The sequence below is a fragment of the Coregonus lavaretus genome (assembly GCF_964263955.1).
Source record: "Coregonus lavaretus genome assembly, chromosome: 24".
In the NCBI taxonomy this organism is placed as follows: Eukaryota; Metazoa; Chordata; class Actinopteri; order Salmoniformes; family Salmonidae; genus Coregonus; species Coregonus lavaretus.
In genome coordinates this window covers 3,126,769-3,138,794 of record NC_140011.1, presented here as the reverse complement: position 1 = coordinate 3,138,794, position 12,026 = coordinate 3,126,769, and the positions used below count along the sequence as shown (strand labels likewise).

Sequence of the window (12,026 nt, the reverse complement as noted above, 5' to 3'; positions counted from 1 at the left end):
GCAGCTCCTTCAGGGTTATCTTTGGTCTCTTTGTTGCCTCTCTGATTAATGCCCTCCTTGCCTGGTCTGTGAGTTTTGGTGGGCGGCCCTCTCTTGGCAGGTTTGTAGTGGTGCCATATTCTTTCCATTTTTTAATAATGGATTTAATGGTGCTCCGTGGGATGTTCAAAGTTTCTGATATTTTTTTATAACCCAACCCTGATCTGTACTTTTCCACAACTTGTCCCTGACCTGTTTGGAGAGCTCCTTGGTCTTCATGGTGCTGCTTGCTTGGTGGTGCCCCTTGCTTAGTGGTGTTGTAGACTCTGGGGCCTTTCAGAACAGGTGTATATACTGAGATCACGTGACACTTAAATAAAGTACACCTGTGTGCAATCTAACTAATTATGTGACTTCTGAAGGTAATTGGTTGCACCAGATCTTATTTAGGGGCTTCATAGCAAACGGGGTGAATACATACGCACCACTTTTCCCTTATTTATTTTTTAGAATTTCTTGAAACAAGTATTTTTTTTTTCATTTCACTTCACCAATTTGGACTATTTTGTCCATTACATGAAATCCAAATAAAAATCAATTTAAGTTTCCCAGTCCCTGCTGATGAAAAACATCCCCACAGCATGATGCTGCGACCACCATGCTTCACTGTGGGGATGGTGTTCTCGGGGTGAAGAGAGGTGTTGTGTTTGCGGCAGACAGAGTTTTCCTTGATGAACAAAAAGCTCAATTTTAGTCTCAGCTGACCAGAGTACCTTCTTCCACATTCCTTTTGGCGAACACCAAACGTGTTTGCTTATTATTTTCTGTAAGCAATGGCTTTTTTCTGGCCTCTCTTCCGTAAAGCCAAGCTCTGTGGAGTGTACAGCTTAAAGTGGTCCTACGGACAGATACTGCAATCTCTGCTGTGGAGCTTTGCAGCTCCTTCAGGGTTATCTTTGGTCTCTTTGTTGCCTCTCTGATTAATGCCCTCCTTGCCTGGTCCGTGAGTTTTGGTGGGCGGCCCTCTCTTGGCAGGTTTGTAGTGGTGCCATATTCTTTCCATTTTTTAATAATGGATTTAATGGTGCTCCGTGGGATGTTCAAAGTTTCTGATATTTTTTTATAACCCAACCCTGATCTGTACTTTTCCACAACTTGTCCCTGACCTGTTTGGAGAGCTCCTTGGTCTTCATGGTGCCGCTTGCTTGGTGGTGCCCCTTGCTTAGTGGTGTTGTAGACTCTGGGGCCTTTCAGAACAGGTGTATATACTGAGATCACGTGACACTTAAATAAAGTACACCTGTGTGCAATCTAACTAATTATGTGACTTCTGAAGGTAATTGGTTGCACCAGATCTTATTTAGGGGCTTCATAGCAAACGGGGTGAATACATACGCACCACTTTTCCCTTATTTATTTTTTAGAATTTCTTGAAACAAGTATTTTTTTTTTCATTTCACTTCACCAATTTGGACTATTTTGTCCATTACATGAAATCCAAATAAAAATCAATTTAAGTACAGGCTGTAATGTAACAAAATAGGAAAAACACCAAGGGGGATGAATACTTTTGCAAGGCACTGTAGCTAATTAATTATGGGTTATGCATAATAAGCCTCTAACTTATAGCCTCTGTCTCTTGCGCAATAAGCAAGCACCTGTGCTCTGCTGGCCTCTCCTTAAAAAACCCTCCTTAGCTCTTGGAGTCCCATGCAGGAAAAGCTAGACTAGAATAGCTTGCTGGACATTATTATTTTTTTTTTGCATTTCTTATACCAATAGACTATTCAAGAGGGACACAATATCTTTTTTGCTGAATGTTAAATAAAGCAGCCAATAGAACTCACGGGTAGTTTGAAAGAAGAGCAAACGCGTGATGGCTGTAGGCTACAGCAATTATTTATTCAGACCCAAAACCATTCAATCTTCGTGAAGAGAAGTGAAAGCCTTCATCATCTAATTCTAGTCCTATATTATTCAAGGATGTCATTAGAATTAAGATAAAGACAACCAAACTTATTTCATTTAACTGTTCAAAGCGAGGAAGGAATGAAGCAACAATAGAGAGAAAGAGGAGGTAGGCTGATAACATTAGGGGAAATATTATAAAAGGTATATATGTGTCAGCCTACTAATTATACAAATAGACCCTATTATATAAAAAAAATTTAAAATAACATTCGCTAGCCTATATATGTAAATTTGTAGGCCGCATGTGTTGCACCAGAACAGCATGTAATCTTCTGCTTTATCATGGATTGAACGATGTGCGCACTTCTGGTCCATATACTACAATACAATACAATACAATACAATACAATACAATACAATACAGTACAGTACAGTAATATAGTTCACACTCAAAAAGATTAGCCTACTGGAGCTAGTTTAATTTATTTACCCAAGAAAGCATATAGCTAGCTACATCTATGGGCTTTTCTGTTGTGCGTAATGTGCAGTAGCCTATATTATATACGTACAGTGCATTCGGAAAGTATTCAGACCCCTTCCTTTTTTCCACATTGTTACTTTACAGCCTTATTCTAAAATGGATTCAATTGTTTTTTCCCCCTCATCAATCTACACACAATACCCCATAATGACAAAGCAAAAACAGTTTTTTATAAATTTTTGCACATTTATTACAAATAAAAAACTGAAATATAACATTTACATAAGTATTCAGACCATTTACTCAGTACTTTCTTGACGCAACTTTGGCAGTGATTACAGCCTTGAGTCTTCTTTGGTATGAAGCTACAAGCTTGGCACACCTGTATTTGGGGAGTTTCTTCCATTCTTCTCTTCAGATCCTCTTAAGCTTTGTCAGGTTGGATGGGGAGCGTCGCTGCACAGCTATTTTTAGGTCTCTCCAGATATGTTCGATCGGGTTCGAGTCCGGGCTCTGGCTGGGCCACTCATAAATTCTCGTCAGTTATTTACATAACATAATAAACAGATCGTAAACAAGGTTATAATGAAAGTCAAAATCACTGCATGTAAGTTTTGTTTTACATGTGCTCAAGCTCTGGAAGGCTGTGAGAGGAAAACAGATCATGATGAAAGTAAGAGGGTGTAAGCTAAAAATAATTGGATAGGAGGTATAGTGCAGCAACAGAGTAGTCATCGATGGTATAAAGTGGTTTTACTTACATTCTCATCACCAGCTTTCTCGAACACTGACATTACTATACACAACTACACAACTATAATCTCATCACCTGACAGTAAAAGTGGAAGAGTTGCAGTTTTGCACACTTATTGCACACACAGTTCCACTTAGTTTTTCACCAAGAACTTGATTGGTGAAATGTGTTGTGATATGTGATGGTCGGAGTGAAAATCTACAGGAGAATAGATCTCCAGGAAGATGGTTGGTGACCACTGCCCCTACACACACTACAAAGGTGTCTTCAAATAGTCATACAGTCATACACAGATAAACATAGCCCCTACCCATTGACAATTCCTACTAATTGGTTATAGGGCACGGTTTAACCACTACATTCTCAGAAAAAAAGTAATAGCACAGGGGTGATGTGCTGCCAGTACTTAGTATGGGTGAGAAGTCGGGCTGCAGAGTTTTGAACCATTATGGAGGGAGCTTGTGTTGATGTCAGAAAGTAGAGTGTTACAGTAGTCTACTTGTGAGGAGATGAATGCATGAATGAGGGTTTTAGCAGCAGGACCGGAGAGGGAGGACATCTGGAGATGTTGTGGAGGTGGAAGTATGAGGTTTTGACAGTCTGTTGGATGTGGTGGTGGAAGGAGAGGGTGAAATCCAGGATGATGCCAAGGTTGCATTTGTGTGGGGAGGGAGAGACAATGGGGTTGTCGATGGTGATGGTTGCCAACTTTGAGTGTGGATTTGGTGCCTTGTCTGCAGAAAGAAATGGACAGACAAACAAAATATAAGATGCAATACATCTAAATCACTAATTTCCATACCATAATTTGCTATAAACCTTTTACATATTCACTGCCCTCTTACACAACACCTTTTGACTTATAGAATGTGGTGACATAAAAATATTTATTCAGTAAATTAGAAAGATTAGAAAAAATGGGCAAAAAAGATTTGGCTGTCCAAGAGGGCTGGCTACCTAAAATTCAATGCAGTCCCCTCAATCTTAACTAGCGAGCTAAAGTTATACCACATCTCAAGTCAATCTGGCAACATCACAATGATGACAAAAGGTTTTTCTATTAATTATATGCCTCCTGTCATTGTGATTTCAAATCACACTTTTGACAATCTTCATCAGCGCCAATCGAGAGAAGAACTTTCAGTTGGGCATCAGTCTTCAGAAGAACGTTCAAAAATGAACTGTGCAACCCATGAATAGCATGTCCTTTACTTTTAATAATAGAAGAATAACTATCTAGACACTTACTTCTTGAATGGTTGCTGTCGCTGATGGATGGGATGGAGGATAAAGCAGCTGGCAAATCCACGTGTGTATACAGCCTGATTTGCAATGCTGTCAAATGCGAAGTGAACTTCTCTGGCCGAATCAGACGAATTGATTGTTTGGATGGGAAAAAAGTGCAAAGAAACATTTGCTGCTTTGCAGGCAGCAATGGCACAATTTCTCTTGCTTTTGCTCATTTCTTTCAAGTAGGAAGTAAATCCAGAAATATTAATATAACAGATTAACAATCATGGTCTAAAATAATCAGATCACCGTGTGACGTTATGTGACGGGACAAAAACTCCAACCCACCTGATCACACTGATATTCCATGCATTCTATTCAAACAGCTCTTACACAAAAAGGGCGTTATCATAATTTTCAAAATTTCTGAGTGTTATTTCGACCTCAGTGTGGAAATATCATTTTAAAAAACAGAACAAGTACATTTTTAAATGCACTGCCCCTTTAATGCTAAAATGCTAATAACCTCTTAACCAAGTGGGGGAACAGGAGAGAGCCTAGTAAAGAGACAAGACTACCCTAGAGGGTGGTGTCTGTGTGTGTGTGATGGGGGTCTAGGACCAAAAACTGGCTGTGCAGCATTAAAAAACAACAAGAGGGGAGTGTGTGCGTAAGTGTGTGTGTGTGCTTTAGAACAAACGTACCTGTCCACACTGAAGGGGAAGCAGAACTTGGGGACTGTCTGAAGAGTTTCCTGTGGAGGGAGGGAGAGAGATCATTTATACATCTAAAGGGGCCTATACTGTAATTCTAAGTAATAACATACCATTTAACAGGGCATGATGAAGGGCATGATGAAGACGAGAGACAGATGAAGGCAGAGAGGAGAGAGGGAGGAGAAGGAATTGGCCGGGGGGATCAGCATGGTGCAAAGGGAGAGGGGGAGAGCGGATAGAAGGCTGGCAGGCAGGGGCTTTGCCTGGCCTCCATCACCCTCAGCTGTGGCCCTCGAACACAGGGAATCAGGCACCCCCGGATTAGGGCCCTGGGACTAAGGGGAAACTAACAAAGACAGATAGAGGGGGCGGGAAAGAGAGAGAGAGGAAGAGCAAAAAAAAGAAAAATAAGAGAGAAATAGAGATGGAGTAACAGAGATCTGTGATAGAGCAAGACGTGAGGAAAAAAAGAGGGGAAAGGAAGATAAGGTGGAGGGGTACAGGGAGGCAGTAATGGAGAGAGAATAGACAAAGCGAGAGAGACTGAATCATAGTGGCCAGGAGAGCTCAGATGAGGAACTAGCAACTAAGCCCGACAACAACAGCTCAGGCCAACCCTCTGCTAGCTGGGGCTTATGTTTGTGGAAGGTAGAGGAGAGAGTCATGTCCAGCCACGGTGCTCCCTGATGGATTACCAGAGACGTGTTGAGGCCCTGGCGGAACCAGCAGGAGGGACAAACCAGAGTGCCAGGCAGCAGAGGGCTTCTAGCCTACAGTCCCCTAGGATATCTACCCTAAGGTGGACTCAGCCAATGACTAGTCGCCATGGCAGCAGATGAGGGTGACTAGGTGGCGCTTGGTGGGCGAGGCACTGGGTCTCCGGCTTTGGGGCCACCGTGGGACAGGTGGTGGTTCAGGTGTGGTGAAAAACACTATCTCAAAACACAGTGTGAGATAACAAAAAGGACAGGAGTGATTAGAGTTCACTTCACAGGAGTGAATATAGTTCAAGAGAGGGAGGAGCCACTGGTGCTGCTGATGTAACTTAATTATTGTCATGACACAAACACACGCACACGTTCATGCTCATACGTTTACACAGACATGGGCACGCACACAAACACAGTTTATTTAAAAAAATGTCACACACACCTTATGAAACTGAGCAAGTCAAGCATGGCTCACACAGGCATACTTGACTTGGACCCTACAAGGTGTCAAAAGCGTTCCATAGGGATAATGGCCCATGTTTATTATTCATTGTTGTTGTTGCATTGTCGAGAAGGAACATGCAAGTAAGCATTTCATTGGAGGGTTTATACCATGTGTATCCCGTACATACGACAAATAAAACTTGAAACGTAATCTCATCAATTATGATCTGAAAGGCCAAACTGATCCTTGATCAGCACTTTTACTCTGAGACACTTTATGGATACGGGCCCTGAACCCTCATGACAGGTAAGGAGATCTGACTTGACACAAACCTCAATTCTAGGTCTAATCGCTAGCCGAGGTACCTAGATAACAGTTGAAATAAGGGTTTGAATGAAGTGTTCTCTCTTGGGTTTGATTCCCTGATCTAAAAGGGCAAGGCTGGGCCTCCCGAGTTGTCTAAGGCACTGCATCACAGTCCTAGAGGCGTCACTACAGACCCAGGTTCGATCCCGGGCTGTATTACAACCAGCTGTGATCGTGAGTCCTATAGTGCGACGCACAATTGGCCCAGCGTCGTCCGGGTTAGGGGAGGGTTTGGCCGGGTGGGCTTTACTTGGCTCATCGCGCTCTAGCGACTCCTTGTGGCGGGCCGGGCGCCTGCAGGCTGACCTCAATCATCAGTTGAATGGTGTTTCCTCCGACACATTGGTGCGGCTGGCTTCCGCGTTAAGCAGGCAGGTGTTAAGAAGCGCGGTTTGGTGAGTCATGTTTCGGAGGACGCATGACTCGACCTTCGCCTCCCGAGCACGTTGGGGAGTTGCAGCGATGGGACAAGATCGAAATTGGGGAGAAAAAGGGTGTAAAATACACACACAAAAAATAAATAAAGGTCAAGGCTAGGCCAGTGGTTATCTGAAGGTTATTGACTCACTCCCATGACTAACATTGGCTTACGGAGCTGGCCCGTTTTTATTTCACAACAAACAGTTCCAGTCAGGGGCTGAGTTACTGAGGAGGACTGAACACACACACACCTGAGGAAATTTTATAATAAAAAATATGGTACAAAATGGAATGTATAATTCTCCTACCATCATTAGAAAAGTATTCCCCAAAAAAAAACTATTCCGGAGACTCAGGAGGGAGGGCTGGAGACCATAGGATCCAATCAGGCTCGTATAATTGAATTACTCTTTGTTTTATTAACAATGCGGAAAGATATTAAATGTAAAAAATCTGTATTATGTGATTGAGTGCTTTTTTATAGGCTTTTCTTACCCATTGACATAGGCCTAAATGAAGAGTGTATTATGTTCTGTTCTCATCTTTATGTCAATTGATTTAGGCTCTTCTGACTCTTGGACCTATCCCTTCCGTTCCACCGAAGTCTGGCTTACACAAGGCCCCCAACAGAAACACAATACAGAAAACTCCAGGGACCTTACCCTCTCAATTCCGTTTCCAACTAATAGGAGGGGAGGGGGATGCTTCATTTGTGGTGTGCACCTGCACAGTCTCCAACTCTCTCCTTCAATCTATCCATCAAATAATCACTCCTCCTATCCACCAGAGAATGGGGTTGGGGCTGGGACGACAAATAATTAATTAATTCCCACAAAGTCCCAGGAGCTAGGGGAGAGATTGCCTATGGCATGAAACATTTGTTTTTGTTGTTGACAGTTAAAACAGATAAATTGTGTTTATTTGTGATGCGACTGGGAGGGGAGTCAGCGTGGGTATAAGGAATGATGAGTTGGCACTGTGAGGCCGTGTTAGTGACCCGCGTACTCAACTCAATCTATGGTTGTGTGTTACACAGACACACACAAACAGACACAAACCCCAGCACACACACAAAAAACTGAGACAGGCATACACACTCAAACTCATTTTGTTTCTGGTGTCCTTTGACAGCTCTTTGGTCTTGGCCATAGTGGAGTTTGGAGTGTGACTGTTTGAGGTTGTGGACAGGTGTCTTTTATACTGATAACAAGTTCAAACAGGTTCCATTAATACTGGTAACGAGTGGAGGACAGAGGAGCCTCTTAAAGAAGAAGTTACAGGTCTGTGAGAGCCAGAAATCTTGCTTGTTTGTAGGTGACCAAATACTTATTTTCCACCATAATTTGCAAATAAATTCATTAAAAATCCTACAATGTGATTTTCTGGAAAGAAAATTCTCATTTTGTCTGTCATAGTTGACATGTACCTATGATGAAAATTACAGGCCTCTCTCATCTTTTTAAGTGGGAGAACTTGCACAATTGGTGGCTGACTAAATACTTTTTTTCCCCCACTGTATATACGGGTTGAAAATGGCAGATTTGGGCACTGATAAACGCCTAAATTGGAATGCAGTTGCTGTACAGTAACATGCTATACATGACGTCAGAGCTCTGGTTCTGCGCTTCACAACGCTGTATGGGTTTTGATTGACAGCCGTTCTAAACATGGGCACCTCGCGGGACAAGAAATTGCCCTCATCCCTCCCGCTAAATGGGCTAATTTAGCATTTTTTGTTGTTGTCCGAGTTAGGGAAATGCTGTAAATTAAGAGGACTATATGTACACTGAACAAATTAAAAATATAAAAACGCAACATGTAAAGACCTGCCACCCGGGCAGCTGATGAAACTGTGGGTTTGCACAACCGAAGAATTTCGGCATTGTGAAAACCTAACACTGTAATATTGTATTTTCGAACTTAGCTAAACAAATTGACAGTTTTTGGATTGCGTAAACAACAACAGTAATTGTGTAAGTGCGGGGATGCAGGGTTTTGTTCCAAACAAAACTACAAGCGTGCTTGCTCTAAATCCTCAACAGCACAGCTAGGGGAGCCAAAAAAGTACCTTATAGTTGAAGACTCTTCTTTGAGTCATAAAAGTGCATTGCAATTACTTGAACTGTGCACACTTTGGAGAGGTGTGTGGCTACTTGGAGACACCAGCTAGTCCTCTCACTCAAACCCTTGTCATGTTTTTGCCTTATGTTGCACCTACTCCACATTTTCCAGGAATATTCTTATCATGTTACTGAATGTATCCAGAGTTTTTACAGATTTGGTTATCAACAAATGAGGCGAAAAGTACAGTAAATGTAAAATTCACATAAAACCAACAGTGTAATGCTTTGATTCAGTCTTGTGTCAGGTGAACTGTTGTTTCCTCACCTAATAATTTTCCTATAATCTCATAACTGTTCCCTTTCAATTGCTACCATAGTTATGCACATACTTTTCATATTTCTTCTGTAAGAAACATTTCAATTTAGCCCTATTCATATAGGCCAATTCTCACGGGTGTAAAGGGTTAAACAACTTCAAGTATCAGAATATACATAAAATATGACTTTAGGGTCCATTTAGAAGTGGTCTTATAAATAATAATGATAATGATAATAATAATGTAGGGGGTGCTTATATTTGTCCTGTTACACACAAGTGTGCAATGGAAATGTATATATTTTTTTTGATTATAGATTTCAGTTCAATAAAATAATAATTAATCATAAAAGTATCCTAAACAATTATAATAGTCACAAGACTACGTGGTAGTATTCATGTATATAGTGTAATGCATAATATAATCCAAATATAATAGTCACTAAAATAATTAGAATATGTCGTAGTATTAATAGCAGCAGTAGCCAGGCACTTGCATATGAAAGTACCTATTTCAATTTGCCACTCAGAAGGATGCAGAGGCTTATTTTACAGAAATGACCGGGTTGTTAGTTTTAACAACTGCATATGTCGTAAAGTGGCCAGGGAGCAATAATCGTTCATCATTATTTAGGCACAGGGACAGCTTAGCCATTCAAGCCACAGGACTAGGAAAGAGATTTCGAGGGAGCGTGTGTGTGTGTGTGTGTGTGTGTGTGTGCGCGCGCATGCATGTTCGGTCCCCAAGTCCAAGGTGTTGTTCAATTTGCCCTATTGCGTCACCCCCTTCCCTACCCCCCCCCCCCCCCCCCACTAAACCCCTGTGGACTATGCCTTAGTTTTAATTGCTGTAACTTCCCCCACCCATCACCCCTCTGCTTCTCTTGCCCAACCTCAAAACAGCTATACTGGATGTGTAGTGGTGTGTGTGTGTTTGGTTGGCGGAGCTGAGCTGCTGTACCCTGCCACTTCCTTCCTGCCTGGCTGAGACTCGCCACCCCTGGGGCCTCCCCTTAGACTCCGAACTGGCAACCCACCCCCCCCCTACCCTCTCTCAGCTTCAACCCTCTTTTTTCACTCAGTACATCAAACCCATCTGACACTTTGCTCAAGCCCTAATATAGTCCTCGCAGCGCTTATTCTCCAGACCCTGCCTGCTAACATCAATGGGGCAAGGGGGGTTGGAGGTAGGAGGAGAGTGTAGCAATGGTAGCTCAAAGGGACTTGGTGGACTAACCTCCAGCCTCAAAGGGCCCAGTTTGGCAACAGATAATTGGGCCCAGGAACGGTTCCCTGACGAGATGGGTACATTCTCACACAGGCATGTAGGGGCACACAAACACATACACACACATGCACGCACAATGTTCACACTCACGCACACACACACACACACACTCAACCCCACACTTAGAAATCAGATGGGGGCCGGAGGGAGGGATAAAGGGAGGACGGGGGTCAGTGGGGGGAAGTGTAGTATGCCAATCAACAGGAATGTCTCATCTCCATGTGTTATTCTCCAGCGATTTTAGAAAATGTATATAATAGCAAAGCACTGTAATAAAAGTAAACAAATAATAAAAAAAAGGGAAATTAATATCTTCACTACCAGCCTGCCCCCCGCTTTCCAAACCTCTCCACATAGAACCCACCACCCCCACATCCCTCTCTCTCTCATTAAAAGCATTCCTCACTCATTAAAGCATTTCAATGAGTGTCCAACATCCGCCGTCGAGTGATGAAATGCTTTAATAAAAGGTGGCCATATTGCTACTTCATTACAAGGAGTGTGGTGCAGTGCCCCCTCATTAGATGTAATAACACAGGCAACACTCATTTGTCTCAATGAGACTCCTTTTACACAGTTATGGATTTTAAATGACTGCCAGAGCAGCAACTCGGGCCCTTCTGGCCAGCGGCGGAAAAGCAAAAAGGTGCGTTGTCTGCGCTTCGTCCCAGAGTGTGAACAGATGACATGAAAAAGGATGAGAAATGGATGAAAAAGGGATGGGGGTGGGAGACAGAAATCAACAAATGACGAAAACAAACAAAAGTCATTAACCAGGGCCCTCTGGCGCATTACACTTCACAAGCGGAACGTCGGCTCGAGTAAGTCGCTCTGGATAAGAGCGTCTGCTAATTGACTAAAATGTAAATCTTCAGAAAGCATCGTGGCTATTTCTATTGTAATTGTTCAGGTTTTATTGCAATGGACCCTGTAGTGAACTAGGCTTTCTGGGGCCATAATGCTCAAGTCCTGACTCCTTCAATTCTCCCGTTACTTTCTCAGTCGCCTTGAGAGATACAAACTAGATTGAATTAAAGATACCCGGCTAGATAAAAGATGAGGGGTGTTGAGGGTGTAGAGTAGAGGGGGACCGTGGGGTGCCTGTCTTTAAGGGATTGAAAATTCAAGTAGGTCTTCCTTCGCGCACATGACCGTGGAGTTAATATATGTACACATTTATCAAAATCCGGCCTTAAATCATAAATACAAGGGATAATGTATGCAAATCCGGAGGGGTTAAAGAACAAGCAATTATGGAGCGTATCTTTTTTCTCTCTTTTATTGTCTGTTTTGAATCCATCCATGCTAACACAGGCAAGAAGAAAAAGTGAGAGGGAGAGGGGATGA

The 12,026-nt window shown here is 42.5% G+C and overlaps 1 protein-coding gene across 1 annotated transcript in view; it reads right to left on the bottom strand.

Annotated features, from left to right (window-relative positions):
- The window catches only part of LOC311100292 (DENN domain-containing protein 1A-like), a 243,674-nt gene that overhangs the window by 158,078 nt on the left and 73,570 nt on the right, over window positions 1-12,026 (bottom strand). Inside the window, exon 4 of the mRNA XM_084141154.1 lies at window positions 5,060-5,109. Coding sequence (XP_083997280.1) covers window positions 5,060-5,109 — 50 coding nt within the window. The remainder of the gene's footprint in view (window positions 1-5,059; window positions 5,110-12,026) is intronic.